General features: G+C 55.3%; 1 protein-coding gene across 1 annotated transcript in view; it reads left to right on the top strand.

Moving 5' to 3' along the window:
* SHANK2 (SH3 and multiple ankyrin repeat domains 2) overlaps nt 1–17,956 on the top strand; it is a 544,666-nt gene that overhangs the window by 378,572 nt on the left and 148,138 nt on the right. Inside the window, 2 exon segments of the mRNA XM_032638880.1 lie at nt 8,621–8,703; nt 10,318–10,442. Coding sequence (XP_032494771.1) covers nt 8,621–8,703; nt 10,318–10,442 — 208 coding nt within the window.

Below are 17,956 nucleotides of genomic sequence, written 5' to 3'. Positions count from 1 at the left end.
TGGAGTATAGTTGATTTACAATGTTGTGTTAGTTTCAGGCGTACAGCAAAGTGATATAGTTATATATATTCTTTTTCAAATTCTTTTCAATTATAGGTTATTACAAGATGTTGAATGTAGTTCCCTGTGCTATACAGTAGGTCCTTGCTGGTTATCTATTTTATACGTAGTGGTGTGTATCTGTTAGTCCCGAACTCCTAATTTCTTTTTTATTTACCCCATTTCTTATCTCATTGTGACGTTTCAAGGCTGCGGTTGCCATCCGTATTTTGACATCCAAGGTCACAGAGCTGGTTTGGTGAAACCGGGACCCCCCACCCGGGTCTTTCCGCTTCTAAGTGGCTGGTTTCCCTTTCCGATCACACTTCCGTGCATCTCCTCGGGGAGCGATGATCAACACCTCCTGTCATGATTCCGGAGGCATCTAAGCTGTGTCTTTGTCGTCTACGTTCTTGGCAGGTAACACAGCCTGCTTGCGCTTAGGACATGCTCTGGGGTGATTTATTACAAAGTGATGAGACAATTTAATTTGAATCAAGTTCTTTGCACATTATTGCTTCTATTGGGAAAAACTTGTAATTGTTTATCACGTTAGTGATGAGCAGGGAGATGCCGTGATCGTGGCAGGTGGGGCGTGTTCAGGATCGCCTGTTGGAGAAACGGCTCCCGTAAGAGCGCGTCTCTGCGGATTGGGTGGGTGCGCTCCGTGGGGACAGCCCGTCATGCTCACCCGTGAGACTGAGATGATGCCGCTTCACGGGCAAGGCCCCCAGGAGCCAGGAGCCGTGTCACTGGGGGATGAATCGGCCACATTCATCATCTCCCGCGCGTGACACAGGGCGGCCTTGCGCAGTCCGCCTCCCTGAGCACCGAGGTGGCGTGGGCTTCCCATCCCCTGGGAATTAGGGCTGCCTCCTGCTCGTGATGGGTGGAGAGGGCTAGAGGGCAACACCAAGCGTTCCCCCGACTGGGATGCAGGAAGCAGGATTCAGGGAGCAGCGGTGTGTGTGGCTGTGAACTGAGAGGTGCCCCACCAGTAGTGAGAGTTGGCGGTGAGGGACAGATGACTTGGGGGAACCCCTCCCGCTCACTCATGGCCCACCAGCCCTTCCCAAGGAGCGGGCCTGGCCCTGCCCTCTGTGGAGTGGCCCTCTGTGCCACTCCGCCGCCAGCGCCGCCGTGGTGAGCTGGGCCGCCTGCCCACACCTGGCATCTCTGCCCAGCTGGGACGCCTGTTGAGGCCCCTGGCATCCCCCTTGGAAGAGCCGACGGGCTCTCTGTGTAGCCTCATCCTTCCTGACTGGCAGAGCCCGGAAGTTTCTAGGACAGCCGCTGCCATTCGCTGTCCCTATAGGCCCCTCTTTCTAACAGTGTCCCGGTTCCCACCTCCATCGGGCTCTGTCACCGAAATGCGTTTCCATGGGGAGTGACGCACACGCGGCTTCTCTGGGGCTCCGTTTCCCTGCCCTAGAGAAGGCGAGATCCCCCCCACAGGTGCTCTGGGAGGAGCATTCAGAGGTGGTACATGTGCTGGCCTCTCTTCCAGGATCTTCCCCAGGTGTCCCCAGGCTGCCCACGTGGCCTCCGCTGCTTTAGAAAGACCCCCCTGGGGCCCTGCACCCTGAGTTCCGGCCACCCCAGCCCAGATCTAATCAGCTGTGTTCATCACGCCCACAGCCCGCGTTCAATATACGCTCTTACCACACAGACAATAGTTCTGAAATGATTTTGGCAATTTTGCCTTTGGACCCGTTTGCCTGTGAGTAGCCCAGTGCAGGAAGCCCCCCAGCGGCTTCTGTGATTTCTTTGCCTTGAGCTACATACCCACGAACTGTCTCCAAGTGAGAAAATCTGACTCGCAGGTAGTTTTCACATGCAAGCGTGCGTGATGGATACAGAATTTAGCCAGTAATGAAGTTGACCCCGTGTTCAATTTCAGAGACACTTAATTAAACACAGGCTAATTTCCATGTTGTTTGCTCTTTGGATTTTGGAGCCAGTGGATTTTCTTTTCCAGCTTGCAAACATGTTTGTGGGGTCCCCAAAGCTTTGAGGCACTGGGGGCTGGGTTGTAGGGCCCAGGTGCCGAGAGAGCCCTGTTGCCTGCGCCCGGCGGTCCACAGCGCCCCTTCCGCAAAGCTGAAGGGGATCAGCGCTTCTGAGCAAGGCACCGCGTCCGGCGTGTGTGCCCCTCCTGCACCCGCGTTTGTGCCTCATCTGACATCCTCTCCTGCCGCGGGGCCGGGCCGGCCTGATGACCTGCAGCGTCTCTGGCCAGCATCTCGTTCTGGTGCCTGGGAAGAGCTGTTACACCAGCAACGGCAGACCCCCTGTGTGAACTGTTGAGCAGGAAACATGGCTGTGGGACAGAGCTTCTGCCACATGCTTATGTCAGCCTTGGGCTATCCCAGCGGGATTCAGGCCTGGCCGGGAAAAGGCTAGTGGGGAGAGTAGTAGATCAGCCGCTTTCTATCGTTTTGGCCTTCCGGGTGATACTAGGGGGAAGCATGGACTGTCCCGGGCCTGCCTGAAGCTGCATGCCGGCCTCTTGCCACCCCTGGGCCTTGCTCTTGGTGTGCAGGCGGCCCACACCCACAGCCTGGTGTGATCGGCCCCTCCTGCCTCCCAGGTGGGCCTCAGAACTTTTATTCCTGTGGTTCCACCTCTCTCTGGAATATTCTCCTCTCCCTCTTTCCCCCTCCAGCCCCTCAACCCATTCACTCCTATTCGTGCGTTGGTCCTCCTCCTACAGGAAGCCCTCCAGCCCCCTTCTCGTTCACACAGCACTCTATCCTACACATCTGTGTGATGGTTGGGTTCATATTTATCTTCCCACCCGCCAGGTGTATGAGCTTCCCGGTGCTGCTGTAACAAATGACCACAGAGTAAGTGGCCGCGAACAGCAGAAATGTATCCTCCCCCAGTTCTGGAGCCAGAAGTCTGAGATCAAGGTGTCGGCAGGGCAGTGCTCCCTCCAAAAGCTCCGGGGGAGGATCTTCCTTTCCCTCTTCCAGCTTCTGGTGCTTGCCGGCGATCTTGGTGCTTCTCGGCTTGTGGCTGCATCCCTCCTGTCTCTGCCTGTCTTCACACGCACGGCCTTATCTCCCCTGAGCCTCTGTCTCAAATCTCCCTCTCTTTTCTCTTCTAAGGCCCAAGTCATTGGTTTTAGGGCCCTCACTAAATCCGGGACGAGCTCTTCTTGAGCGCCTTAACTAATCACATCTGCAAAGACTTCATTCCCAAATAAGGTCACGTTCACAGATATGGGGGGCTGGACTTGAACAGAATTTTGGGATCCACATTCAACCCACTACCCCTGACATGTCCACAAGGGCCAGACTGGGTCTGGTTTGTTCCCTCCAAAAATGCCGAATATCCATTCCCTCACCTGACACTTCAGGTGAAGTAAGGTATTCAGTAAGGAAGGGCTGCATTAATTTATGAATTAACGTGGTAGCTTAACCATTGGCCCCAGTTGCTTCTAAACTTTGGTTCTAGGCCAAAACGCAATCCCAGTGGAGCAGAGGGAAGAAATGGAGCTGTTTGACTTGTCAGGGTCACATCCCAGCCGGGATCCTGAGAGCCCGGCTGAGGCCATCTGGTCTACCCCAACAGTCCTTGTGTTCAAAATTAAAATGCCTGCAATGAGCCTTCCCACGTGAGACAGGGCAGACAGAGCCACCCCAGGGCCCCACCTGCTCATATATCTCAGCTGCCCAGGCCCGGCTTCCTGTGGCTTCAGGTTTACAGCTCCTCCAGGATCAGACACCACTGCCAAGGGAGCCTGTTCAGTGACTGGCAAATCCTAAATGCCAACTGTCATCACTGGCACCTGCTACTTTCTGGACCCAAGCCAAGCGCAGCCTTCTCTGTAGGCCCATCACGGGGCCACAGTTAAGGCCACTTGAGGCCCGGCCGCCTGCGGTCTCGCCAGGCAGGCACCAGGAGTGTCTTCAGGCCTGCCAGTGGGGCAGGGACTCCGAGGCCCTCTCTGGCAGCCAACCGATTTCCCACCATACTCCTGCCTCGCTCCATGTGTATTCGGCACACTCTTTCCTGCTGTGTGCATGGGGCTGTTAGGGAGTGAAAAGACGGAAACCTTGCACGGTCTGTACCGTGTGGCTCCCAGGAGACTTACAACACGGGGTTGTGTCTGCCAGTGTTGATGTGGTTCTCTATGGATACCTCCTGATTCCATGGCAGCCCAGCCCCCAGGTAGACAGGCATCTATGGACATCTCTTGCATTCCCCGAGGCAGCCAAAAGCCTGCACTCCGTCTTTGCGTGAACTCGATGAAGGCGGCTGCCCCTTCCTCGAGGCGTTTTCCTTCCAGCTGAGCCAAAATCACTGCAATAAACATATGCGTCTATGATGGCCACGATGTGATGGTGTTCTCCGTAGTCGTCCTGTGCGCAACCTGAGCAACTGTACTTGGCTGGGCTGAACGCCCGCCCCCTTTACCTTCCACAGCTCCCGTTAGAGGAATCTGCCAAAGGAGGGTACATTTGGGGTGCGTTAAAGTGCTCTCCTGCCCTGTTCAGAAAACACGTCGGAAGAGAGCACGACGGGATTACGTTTTTTTCTCATCAACAAACACAGTTAGAATCTTACCAAGAGTAGATGTTATGGCATGTAGGGAGATTCAGAGAGAAAGGGGCATGATGTTTGCTCCCAAGGAGCCCACAGGTGATGGCTTTGAAGGTGAGAAGGGCCCCATCAGAGGCTGGGACAAGGCTGGAGGGAACCCCCGTGGAGAGATTATGTGATGGCCCCTTGTCAGGAGGGCTTGGGTGGACGTGGCCGGCAAAGGGAACGTGGAACACAAGGAAGTGAGGTACTGCGAGGACGTGGGTAAATGATAAGGCCAAGTGGAGGGCGTTTCAGGGGAGTGAAACTGAGCATATGGAGGAGACTCGGCCGTGAGGCTGGGCTGCGATTGGGGTCCAAGGCAGGGGGAAGATGCAAAGCAAGGTGGGCGTGATCACTTTGGGGTTGGGCTGTTTGCGTCCCTAGGCCCCGTCCCCAGGGACCAGGTGGTGGTGACTTCCGCGTGCACAGCGCGGGGAGCAGCACGGGGACCGTGCATGTGTCGAGGTCCTGCCCCAGTGAAGTCAGATCTCGCGCGTTGGGGCTGCATCTGGAGGGCGGATCTGCTCGGGCGGGACCAGGGCTGGCCTGGGGCGGAGGTTCAGGCGGCCTCTGGTTCTCGGGGCTTCGGCACATCTCTGGCGGCAGCACACAGAAGCCACGTCTTCCGGCTGCCGCGGCTGCCATCCTGAGACGGTTTTTAGGTTCATAAAGCAGCCAAAAGAGCCCCCTGGGAGACTCTCACCTGGGGAGGGACCTGCCCTGAGGTCTGGACTGTGGGATTTCATATTCTCATCCCATGCGGGCGGTCGGGCCATTCGGACAAAACTGGACATTTGCTCCTGTTTTAAGGGAATGACTCTTGTGTTGGAGTTTCCCATCGCTTCTCAAGGACTACTACCCAGATTGTAGGTTTCTAAGAGCCCGGAACTGCCTTTCCCGTCCTGGGCGGAGCCAGCTGCGTGCAGTAGGCCCTCCACAATGCTGAGCCGCCCTGCCCTCTGGGGACCGTCCCAGAGACCTCTTCACTCGAAACCCCGCGGTCTTCCTTCGGCCACTGCCACCCCAGTTTTGCACACCTGCGTTCATGCCCATTTTGCTCCGTTTCACGTGGCCCCGTGCTGGGTAACCCCAGAAAGAGGTCACTGTCTCCCGGGGGGTTCGGCACGTGGGGACGCTGACAAGGGCACCTTCCCCTGTTGTGAGGGCAGGGGGACTGCCCTCACTTGCTCTCAGAGTCCCTGCAAGGCAGGAATTACTGCTCCCACATTGCAGGTAGGGAAACTGAGGCTCTGAGAAGCTAAGCTGGTGAATGCCCAGGTTGGGATTCAAACCCAGGTCTGTGTGTGAATGAAGGTGAGATGGGGTCATGACGGGCAGGGGACCGGGGGCTGTTTAGCTACTGAACTAATGCAGGAGAGAGGGATTCAAGCTGCCTTTCTTCAGATCGGAGACTAAGGAGTCGGGCGTTTTCTCGGTGAGCAGGACGGCATAGCCACACAGCACGGGGCCAAGACAGGCAGCCATGAGCAGGTCGTCAGGAACCGCTGCGAGGTTTAAGAGGGGACTCAGGAGAGGGGCTCTGCCGTTAGCCTGGGAGGGGTCCTTACAGGAGGAGGAGGGGGTTGGCACACGCCAACGATGACCCCGCTCGGGACGGTTGCTGTTCTTAACACGTGCTGCGTACCCGGGCTCAGATGGATTGCTTTGCTGACTCCTCGTGAGGTCCTCAAGGCGTGCCTTGCTATTATTCCCATTCTGCAGAGCGGGACCCTGAGGCTCTGAAGGTCAGAGTGACCTTGGGGCCAGAGCAAAGCCAGGATCTGAGCTGAGCTCTGCGTGACGCTAATGCCTTCCCTCGCCCACCACAGTCATTAGGGAGGGAGGCAACCAGTGGCCGGCCAGCCACACTGCCCCTAACAAGTTCCCCGGCCTGGGGGACAGCTGGAGGGTCCAGCTGAAGGTGTCGGGGTTGCCTGCCAGGCGGGCGGAGCCGGCCCACAGTGAGGCCATGAGAGGGGAGAGCGGGACAGGGTCACCTTGGAGCCGGGCAGAGGCAGGCGTCGGGGGCCACATGTGTCCCCAGGGGGACAGGCACCATCCTTCCAGAGTTTCAAGGGGCCGCTCCTGCAGGGGGACGTGCAGCTGCAAAAGGTGTGGCTTCAGCAGCCTGGCCCTTGGAGGCCTCTCGCTGGAGGAGCAGGTGGCGGGTTTGCACCTGCCCAGCCAGGGCGCCCTCAGGCTTGAGAAGTTCAGAGGTGGAGAGAAGGGGTGGTGGGGAGACAGTCGTGTCTGTATTCTGGTCGGGGACGGCACGGGATGGTAAGGTGGACAGGCCTGGTGGAGGGTCCACTCCCCCCAGAGCCCCGCCCACCAAGCCCCTCCCCTTCCGCTCCTGTGGTTCCCGGGTCCTGGCTCCCCGCCAAGCGGCAGTTAAAGCAATGGCTCCCTGGGGCCCCCTGTACTTGGCAGGCTGAGTGAGTGCCCAGGGACTGAACCCCGGCCCAGGTTCTGAGAACACCCTGGACCGGTCATCCTGGATTGTGTGGTCTGCCTGTTGTCAAGGTGTATGTCCCTCCCTGCTTTCCTGGAAGGCAGGGTCACGCCCACGAGTTCCTTTGTGTGGCACCTCATGCAGGGCTGGAGGGCTCAGCGGCGGGTCCGGACACCTGTGTGTCCTCCGGCTGCGTCCCCCAGCTCTCGGAAGCTGCCCCGGCTCGTCCGTGCTGTGCGATGCTCTCGGCTGCTGGCCCCTACCGGGCCACCCTACCTGGGTTGCAAGCGGGGGCCAAGAGCTTCCTGCAGGAGGCGAATCCAGTGCTGGGCAAAGCTGACCTTCAGTCGTCTGGGACTTCGAGCCCGTCCCACCGTTCGCCGTCTGCATCCCCAGGCCTCCCCCTCCAGGACAGAGGCCTGCGGAATTGTTGGGGGCCCTTCCGCCTCACCCTGGCCCTCCCACGCCAGCCCCTTAGGACCCTGGAGAAAGCCTCTCCGGGCTGCCTCCTGCCCCTCCCCTGCAGCGGCCCAGCCCGCCCCCTCCGACTTACTTCCGGGGCAGCAGGGAATCCTAGAGGGATACAGCCCCCGGAAGGTGGGCGGGGTGCCGGGAAGTCCACCTCGGTCCTGCACCCGGTGCCGCGGGCGGTTGATCACGTGGCGACGCGCCCGTACTCTGGATGGTGGGAGGCTTTGGCCACCGAAGCAAAGTTGGAGCTTTGGGGTTTCTTTCCTTTAAAAAAAAAAACCAAAAATTCTGTGCCAAGAGGGAGCTGGTGTGGCTTTAGACTGTGTCTCCAAGGGGGAGCCTGCAGCCCCCTTTCTCCCCATCCCCACGCCAAAGGAGGCCGGGTTGTCAGTGGCTTCCGTGTCACTGGAGTGACCTGCCCCCGCCCGTCGGCCGCCCCCTCCGTCGGCCTGCGGTTTCTCCGCGCGGGATGACGCCCGGCGGCCGCCGCCGCCGCCGCCGGTGGCATTGTGGGCTCCGCCGAAGACCGAGGGGGGCCCGCGTTCCCCCGGAGCAGAGGGAGGGGTCGCCGCGTCTCCCGGTGCTTGCGGCTGCAGGGAGCACAAAGAATGTGATGTTTTTTTAAAGCCCTTCGAGAAGAAGAGAAAAAAAAAAAAGCCTGCTGCCTCCTGTCCGCTCCGGCTGACTTCCTTGCGCCGCCCTGGATGCTGCCTCCGGCCCGGGCTCCGTAACGCGCGGCCTCCTCCGTGCCCGCGGGCCACTTACTTTCTCTGCTTTCCGCTGCCCAGAGCCAGCCCGCGCTGCCATCACCATGTATGACTCCTGCCTCCTGCTCGCTCCCGCTCTGCCTCTGCCCGGCCCCCCCCTCCGAGCCCGCCTATCCCGTTAGCCTGCCCCCCAGCTGCCTTCACTCCTCCTGCACCCGGCTTGCTTGCCTCCATGCTGCCTGGATCCCGCGAGCTGGGGTGATTAATTGGCTATGATGATGAACGTCCCCGCTGGAGGATCGGCCACGGTGATGATGACGGGCTACAGTAATGGGCGCTATCCCCGGAATTCTCTCTACAGTGACTGCATCATCGAGGAGAAGACCGTGGTCCTGCAGAAGAAAGACAATGAGGGCTTCGGATTTGTGCTCCGCGGGGCGAAAGGTAAGAGCAGCGGCTCCCAGCCTGGATACATCCACATGTGTGTGTGTGTGTGTGTGTGTGTGTGTGCACGCCTGTAGAAAAAATGTTCCCCGGCTCAAAAAGAAGCCCTTTTCCTGGGGGTACTCGGTTGCTAGACAACCATGTTCTTTAACATTCCGCCTGTTAAAGCATCGGGGCTTCCTTTAGGAATATTTTTAATTTTCTGTACACAATATTGCTCGCTCTCTCCCCGCCCCCCCCCCCCCCGTCCCTCCCTCCCTCCCTCCCTCCCTCCCTCCCTCTCTCTCTCCCTCCCCCCACTCGTTTTTTTTTTTTAATTCCTGGGTTTCATCTATGTTTCATGGTTTAGTTCAGCCTGATCGTGGCTGGCTTCGGAGCTCCTGGTCTCAGACGCCCAGAATTACCCGGTCCCGAGTTTCGGGCACCTCAGAACTGCCCCGTTCTGGGAGTGGGCCCCAGCTCCGAGTGCGGCAGGCGTGCGGGTGCCCGCCTCTAAGGTGACTTTGCAAGATGGTCCCCTCCGCCGTGGCCCAGCCGGCAGCATACGTGTCACGTGGCCTGCAGTGAGGGCTCCAGGAACGTGTTCCACGGCAGTGCCCCCACTGCCAGCCCTGAACTTGGGGTCTTCCCTTTCAGAATAAAACAAAATGGCATCATGTCCCCCTGAGAGGAGACATCTGTGCCCCGCGTGTGTGGGGAAACCGTGTGCAAGTTTGATCTCGGAGCCTCCGTGCCACGCTGGGGGTCCCGCACCTGTGCTGGCCCGGGAGGCCTCCTTCCCCGGTGGCAGCCCCACCTGCTCAAGGCCCGGGCTGCCCTGACAGCAGCTCGTCCATAGGCAGGGAGAAGAGATACATCTGTCCCCCGTGTGTGTCCATGACTGTCTGTGTGATGTCTCCCCTCCCCCGACCGAGGCCGTCTTCCTCTTCCCGCCCGCCACCCCCGGCCTCACATGGCCACCCAGGAAAGTCCACCTCTTCCCCTAGAGTTTCCCTCTGCAGCTCTGGGGCCCAGAAGCCAACGCTGGCTCTGCTGAGGAGTGGGGGCCCAGCCCTCGCATGGACGCTGGCCGCACAGTGGCCACGGAGAGCCGGGCTCCCAACAGCAAGAATTCATAAGCGGATTCCAGATCTGCAGCCACCCACTGGGTCAGCGTTCTGTTCCGTCCACGCTCCAAGTTGAATTCCCTTGGTTGCTAGTCTACGTAGATGTAAATTTGGCAAGCAGTTCAGTGTGGTGTTTCTGTAGCTCCATGTGGTTATGGGGGGAACTTTTCCATTTATAGAACTGAAAATGTTTAGTCACTGATGCTTTTAAAGAAAATGACAGGCGTGTACATACAGACATGGACAGGGGAGCACGTTATCCTGTGTTTTCAGCGCAGAGGCCAAGAGAGATGTTGGTGGCACCAAAATGCAGTTGGCTCCGTCGCTTGAGTTGGTGTTGACCCGTGACCAGGAGTATCAGCCCCTTCCCAGGGGAGAGCTGGCCTGGGCCACCCACTTCTCACGGAGATACAAGGGCCTGCTTTCTCCCAGGGTCCCGTGGGAGGCCTGGGCTACCAACTTGGAAACATCTCCCAGGCTTGTAATGAGGTATACCTTGTCTTCCCAGCGGATACGCCCATCGAAGAGTTCACGCCAACGCCAGCGTTCCCAGCCCTGCAGTACCTGGAGTCCGTGGATGAAGGTGGGGTGGCATGGCAAGCTGGACTGAGGACTGGGGACTTCTTGATTGAGGTAGGGACAGCGGTGTTCATATCTTTCTGCTTGGGGAGAGTGCCTACTCTCGTGGGGTTGGGGTCTGTGGTCTTGGCAGCATGGTCATTGGGCCAGATCTGGGGGCAGGCATGGAGGCTGCCGTGGACCGGGGTTGCTTGGTTATTTCCACCCACGGTGGATGCCATCTTCTGAGGACTGTGCGTTGGGATTGTCTTTGAGACTGTAGCTTTATCTCTTTGGAGGCTTGAAATGTATGTAACTCGGCCGTTGGTCTTGAAGTAGGAGGTAGACGGAAGAGAAAGGTGGTTGCCGTGATGTCGGGGACACGCGTGGATGTGTGGTTGTGACTGTATGAATAGACCCAAGAGGAGCCGTGGCCCATTCTTGTGTCACGAGGGCAGGCTGGAAACCGCTGTACTATGGCTGCTGCTCACGTGGGGTCTGTAGCGTTGGTGGCTGAGAGGCTGTTGATTTCTAAGTCGAAGTAACTGACAGGTTGGATGGATGATGGCCTTCCAACACCAAGGAGCCTGGGCAAGATGGGTGGCTGGAGTTGATGGTACAAAAAGGAAACTTTTAGACTCAGACGCTGGGAAAACTAGCTTTTGCTAGTAGGTGAAAGGAGGGAGAGTCCTCTTCGTTTAAAAAATCTCACTAGACGTGAGTGCCCGGCTGCTTCAAGCCTCACCTGGAGTCACCATGTTGGTGTGTCTGAGGTACCAAGCTGCCGGCACACTTGAGCTCCCCGCCTTTTGCACGTTTAGGTGTTACTTTCAAAGGAATGTGTTACCCTTTGGAAATATCAAGAATAAAAGACTATGTTATACCTTGAAAAAATTATTTCTAAGAGGCTTGGTAAGCTCAGATGGCCCCCTTTGGGAGTTCATGTTTCTTGCAAGAGCATTCCTTAGGGCTAACCCTCAGCCCTGTCTCATCTGCTCTGGAAATCCACCTGTAGGTGGAAAGAATGGGTGCATGGTGTCCAGCCGGGCACTCGGTGCCTCCGCCGTGGGGCCGGCCAGACGCTTGTTCGTTCTGGAAAGGAGGAGATCCAGGCCACGGCGGCTTAAAGCCATTTCTCTCCACGATGCCTAACCTTCCAAGGGTGCTTTTGGAGCTGCAATTCTACTCACGATCTCCTTGGTGTTTCCGGAGACTATTAGAGTGCTGGAAACCCGGAAGGAAAGATGCTGTTGGAGGAGAGAGAGCCGTGAAACAGAAGGTGCTTTACCTTATACCAGGCATGGTGCGTCGGTCTCACTCTATGCGTTGAAAGATGTATTTAAATTACTACTGACCAATCAGAGCCTGGCTCAGATGAAGAATTGCACTCCTTTGGATTCTCGTCCACTGGGATGCGTACCCAGCATGGTGGAGACCGAAACCCGCTGTGGTTTCATGAGTTAACTCGATTTGTAACCTCATGAAAATGCAGAGAGACTGGGTTGAATCGTCTTCTGTAGGTTGCAGTTGTGATGTGAGTCCCCTTCGTGTGTGTGTGTGTGTGTGTGTGTGTGTGTGTGTGTGTGTGTGTGTGTGTGTGTGTGTGAGAGGCAGAGACAGAGAGACTCCAGTAAGTTGCCGTAGCTGTTGCTGGTGTTCGGTTTTAAATAATAAATGAGGGCTGCAGAGGCAGGAGCTTCCCTGCTTGTTAGGCTTATCAGATGGTTTCCTTGATAAACTAGTCAACAAAAGAAGCGTGGGACGGCCGCAGAGCATTTGCTGGGCCCACCCCTCTCCCAGGAAGCAGAGCTGCGCTCGGTTGGTGGAAGTGTCCTGGGCCAGGTAGAGAAGGCATGCCACCTGGTCGGATGGATGGAAGGCTCCATGGAAATTAGGAGCATTAAGAGTTTCTGCCCTTCTGTTTTCCAAGCACCTCCTCTGACATTGCTTCTAACCTCTGCTGTGCAAACGTATTTGCCACTTTGGAACAGCTTTTATATTCTGGGCAGCCTCTGAATTCCAGGGTTCCAGGAATGACTGGCCCTGAGCTGCCTTAAGGTTATGTCTGTCTTATTATGTCTCAAATGACCTGAAGGAGATGTGGGCCCAAAACAGCCCCAGGCCCTACGAGGCTGCTCACCACGGGTCCTGCTCTAATGGGGAGCACAGTGGGCCGGACGGTGAGTGTGGTGGGGGGCCCTGCGAACCTCGCTCCTCCCACTTCATTCCAAGGCTGCCTCATGGGGCTCAGAAATTCTCCTTTAGGAGCTTGGGTGTAAAGGAGTATCTCCACTGGGTTGTTTTCCCAGCTGCCGGATTCCGCCCCTGGAATAGCAAACTCATTTATAGCCTTATAGGTGCATGTTTTTTCCAACAGAAGATTTTTCTATGTTTTCCAGCGAAAAGCTTCAACCGTGGAGGGGTTGTTTCAGACAGACTCACATGTCTTAGGTGGATCTTTGTTTTGACCGGAAGCCATCCTGGAGCCTGGGGTTTCTGGGCTCTTGGTCAAGTGCAGGGTCCTGTTTGGAAGCTGCCCCGAGGGCGGGCAAACTGTCCACATCTCCCCACATCCCCGCCCCCCCCCCCCCCCCCCCCCACCCTCCCGCAAGCCTTCCTTTCTCTTTGCCATTGGAAAGGAACTCAAAGCGGGTCCGGTTTTTACTTCCACTTTAAAAACGCACGCTGCAGCGTGAACTCTGGGACCAAGAGGCAACTTCTGGAGTGAACGTTCACCCTTCAGTCTTCAGCAGCTACTGAATTTCATTTTTCCTTCTTGGACTTTGACGCACACACGGTCATCCTGCCGGCACTGACCCTGTCAAGGGTTTCCTTTGTGCGTGCATTTCTTAGGTGCTCGCCCTCTAAAATGTATATCTCCCTGCCTTGCCCTTGGGGAGGAGTCTGTTCTTTTGTTGTTGGTATTGTTTCTTTGTTGACCACGCCCCTCCCTCCTGCCAAAAAGCCAAAGGTCTGAATGAAGTTCTGTGGAAAAGGCTAATCTTCCAGTTGGGAATTACGATGAAATAGCTGGGCCCTGGTGTGCCAGCAGGTTGTCATGAAATCTCATCTCAGGGGTGGAGAAGGGGAAGTGGGCACTCCGTGCATGGAGACATCCGAACAGGCGGCTCCATAGACCGTGTGTGTTTACCATTTTCAGATCAGCTTGACGTGCCAGAGTCCCCTGGATGGCTGATGACACTGAAGCTTCCCCAGAGAGCTGTTGGGGGCAGTGGGAGTGGACAGGGTGGGCGGTGGGCTCTGAGTGTCCCTTTGGGGAACTGGGGGGGCGGGGAGTGATCCTCAGAGAGGTGGGCCGGGGGCAGTGACAGCCCAGAGGGAGAAGCAGGCGGGGGAGTCTGGGCAAGTTTTCTTCCTGTGCGGGTCACATTTAAGGTCGGGGCCTCCACTAGCCAAGAATGATTAACGACCAAAAGGAAACCCAATTCAGACTGGTTTAAATAACAGTGAGATGCCTCGGAGAATCGCAGTCGAAGTTGAGAGGCAGCCAGCCTCGGGTACAGTGTGTTGAATACTCCGTCTGCTGTTTCTTTGAGATTATCTCGGTTCAAGCTCCTCAACCACAGGAGGTGGGGCAGGAGAGACCGCTTGCCGGGCGGAGTCGTCAGGAGGACGTGGATGGGGGCGACAGTTTTGCATGAAGTAATTAAGGAGACTGGAGGTGGGGGTGTCATTCTGATTCCTGCAGGGACTCAACAAACTGGAGTGCCCGTCGGCCTCACCCAGTGAAAGCCAGCTGGGCACCAGGGTGGCCTGCAGACCTTTCAAAGACACTGAGACCTGGGCCCAGCCCACACCCACAGAGTCGGAACCACGAGGCAGGAGCGTCAGCGTTTCTAGGGAGCTTCGGTGACGCCGCCGGGGGTTCCGCTAGGCAGGAAGGGTGATGACCGGCTGGCCTCATTGTTCTGGCTCTTTGAACATCTTAATTTAGCGTTCTAACAAAAAAATAGAAGCAGGCACCGCGCTGGTCTCACTGGCTTTCTTCCACAAGCCTCCCCATTTGGAAACTCGAGTTTTGTTTCTTGCATTACTTTCATAAACTCAAATATCCTGTATCTCAAGAATTGTCCATACTACAACTAAACCGTAAACATCTGAAGAGCAAACAACATGGACAACAAATACAACCGAAGGCCCGTGTCCTCATTTGGAGTCATCGAGGGTGTATCTGCCATGCACTGCGCTGTCTCATCCGACCCTCACAATAATCCCGTAAAGTAACATTGGTGTTATCCCCATTTTACAGATGAGGGGACTGAGGCACAGAGAGGTTAAATCACCTGCCCACAGTCACACAGCAGGGGAGCTGGGATTCCAGCCCAGGCTGTCTGAGTCAAGAACACCACAGCTCAGAGATGCTAGGAGATGTTTTGATGGGCCGGATGTGTACAGGGGCACAGAGTAAGAAGAAGCACGGGGAAACGAGAGGCCAGTTTTTATTTTTCAAATTAGCAAACACTTCTTTGACGACTGTGCCTGTCGCTGGTGACGGCACTCCTAGGTTGCCATGTGAAAGGATAAATTGCCGTAAACCTTTTAGAAATTGACGGGGCAGGTATGTGATGAGAGCCGTAAAGCTGAACCGGGAATTTTACATCGAGGAGCCCATCCCCCACCCTCGGGAAATGATCTGAAAAACAGGCAGAGATCACAGTGCCGCAAAAAGAAAAGGGTGGAGGTAGAGGGGGATGGTGAAGGGGACACCATGAATCTGTTGTGGACTTATAAGAAAGCATTAAAAAGTATGCTTGCAAGAAGTTCTCACTACCAGCAGGAAACGGTTACCTCGTATTAGGTGAAGAGGACAGAATTCAAGTTGTCTGCCCAATATCCTCTAAATGATACCACCTCCCCCCAATATAAGCGTAGGAAAAAAAGGAGAGAAAGTATTAACCCCTAGGTGAGGGGCTCCTGTGTGATCATTTTCTCTTTTGCAGACTTCTCTCTATTTCTCAGATTTTCTAGAAAGACAGTATTAACTTTTGACAGGGATTCATTTCACAAATGGAAAATCATTCCTTAGAAGAAGCCATCTCCGGCAGACGAGCAGTGTCTCAGCCTCCGTGGCCGCAAGGAGTTACTGTTTGCTTTCAGGTCAACAGCAACGTGGTGGGCGTTAATTATTCTCCTGGGGCCAGCAGGCCCCAACCTGATGGAGTGCGGGAGACTCCCATGGTTTTTGTGATTGTTTTCTTAGTCCTGAAGTGGCCAATCTCGTTTCGTGTTAATTTCCCTAAATAGGTTTTCCCTTGCAATTAAAGCAGGCAGCAATATCCTTCCTCCTAGGAAAGTGTCCCTTGAGTTTGCTAATTACTTTTTCCTGGTATTAAATACTTGCACTAAAGGTGGCCTGGAACTGTTTTATAATCTCAGTTTGCATTGAAGTGAGGGCGCTGAGGGATGCCCTCGTGTTTTCCCTAGAGACCGTTCGAGTACCTTATAAATCGTTTGTCAGGCTGCTGCTTGGGAACCGGGACTTGGAAAATGTAATACAGATCCTAGCTGCACGTTTGCCCAAACCATTACTTTCAACCCAGCTGGAGGTATGAACAGTTGTTACAACCTGGTGATAACCGGTCGGCCTCCCCAGCTTGAAAATTAAGTATTACACGGAGGAGAGTAAATAGTAAAGTCCAGGTGATTCCTGATGGGTGGTTATGCACATCATCAGTCAGCACACGCTTCCTGGGTCTCAACATTCCCATCAGCAAATTGGGTGGTTGTGTGAATTAAGGCACCGGAGATGAACTACAGTCCCTTGGTGTGTCCGTGGACGATTGGTTCCGGGACCCACCGCAGATGCCGAAATCCGTAAATGCTCAGTGTCACAGTCAGCCCTCTGTGTCCGAGGATTCAGCATCCACAGGTGTGGAACCTGCAGATACGGAGGGCCAACTATATAGTTATTGAAAAAATACGGACGTTAGTGGATCCAGACAGTTCAAACACGTGTTGTTCAAGGGTCCATTGTATGTGCCACCCGAGCTCTAGGCACGCGAGCTGCTGTTAGCCCCTGTCTCGTTGGCTAGGAGATCACGCAGGGCTAGCGGTGCTGGGCGTAGCATCCCGTCGGTATTTGTTGTTGACCATCACCTTGTCCTTCATCATCATTAATGGTGTCTGACTCAGGAGATGAAACCAACGATGATTAGCTGAACCAATAAGAATGATAAGTCACACGTAGAGGACATGGTTGCCAAGGGGGAGGCAGGGAGGGGGAAGGAAGGATTGGGAGTTTGGGATTAGCAGATGCAAACTAGTATATATAGGATGGATAAATAACAGTGTCCTACTGTATAGTACAGGGAACTATATTTAATATCCTGTGATAAACCATAATGGAAAAGAAACTGAGGAAGAATGTCTATATACATATAACCAAACCAGTTTACTGCCCAGCGGAAATTAACACAACACTGTAAATCAATTATACTTCAATTAAAAGATAATAAGTCATAATGTTATAATAATGACAGGTGATTGTTACCACTGTCGTTTCCAGCGTGTAGCTGTCACAGAGCACACCCGCCATGGGCCAAGCACATACAGTCGGGCACTTCCAGCCAAGAGCGCTCTGGCTGTAGCTTCGTGGTGCCTCTCTGTGGAGGGGACATCAGCTAATGCAGACACCTACCCCGCCCCACCCCAAGCCCCAGATATCCTTGGCAGGCATTGCCTCCGGATTTGGCTTGAACCTCTTTTCCCCCGGCACTCACCGCGTTGCTCAATCCTATTTTGGCACGAGTCTGGCTTTAGGTAATCTTGGAACTCCTGTTCAATGATTCTCATTTTACCCTCTAGCAACAAATCCCAGAGACGAGGCCAGAGCCCTCTGTGGTCTCCCCAGTGCCAGCATTCCTTTTCAGCCACGCCACACCGCTCACTTTCTCTGTCTTACCTTCCAGGGTATCGTGAGAGGCTTTGTCACATGTCCTGCTGGTGGCCTGTGTGGCCGATCCAGGAACTCTACCCACTGCCCTCCCCCGCAAAATTCCTAATATCTTATTTAAGTCATTTTAAATGGGCATTTGATTCAATAACTGAGTTAAAGAGCGAGTGCCAGATGTTGGCAGGAAGCTAGGGCGACTGGCGAATTCTTGACCTTGAGTCGTGTTGATACTTTGGTGGTCAAGTTTTGTCAGTTTCATGTTAAAAGACAAGTAGGTTCCAGTGGCTGTCCCGGGTCCCTCCGAACGTGGAGTGTCTCCGTTCTGAAGCTCTGCGGCTTCTTGCTGTGCTGGTTTTGGAAAAGACCTGGGCCCCCTGGCTAGCTTCCCACTCCAGCTCCCCTGCTCCTGGGCTGCCAGCACCTGAGCTGCTGTAGGAGGGGAGGCTGTGGCCGTCTTGACCTGCCTCTCTGTCACCTTGCCGAGACTTTGCTAAGGTCTAAGCTTCCTGCTATCTTCTCAGTGACGGTTGAAGAACATTCCTTTAGTAGCAAAAAAAAGTCAGCACAGAGGAGTTCGGCTAATTTTGTTGTTTTTGCCTTCGGAATATGTCAGTGCCCAGGGCAGGCGGCTGTCATTCAAGTCTTTGCCCTCCAAGACTCCTACCACCGGGGTGTT

The sequence above is a fragment of the Phocoena sinus genome, chromosome 8, assembly GCF_008692025.1.
Source record: "Phocoena sinus isolate mPhoSin1 chromosome 8, mPhoSin1.pri, whole genome shotgun sequence".
Classification (NCBI taxonomy): Eukaryota; Metazoa; Chordata; class Mammalia; order Artiodactyla; family Phocoenidae; genus Phocoena; species Phocoena sinus.
The sequence above is the reverse complement of the archived record's forward strand: the minus strand, read 5'-3'. Positions and strand labels throughout refer to the sequence as shown.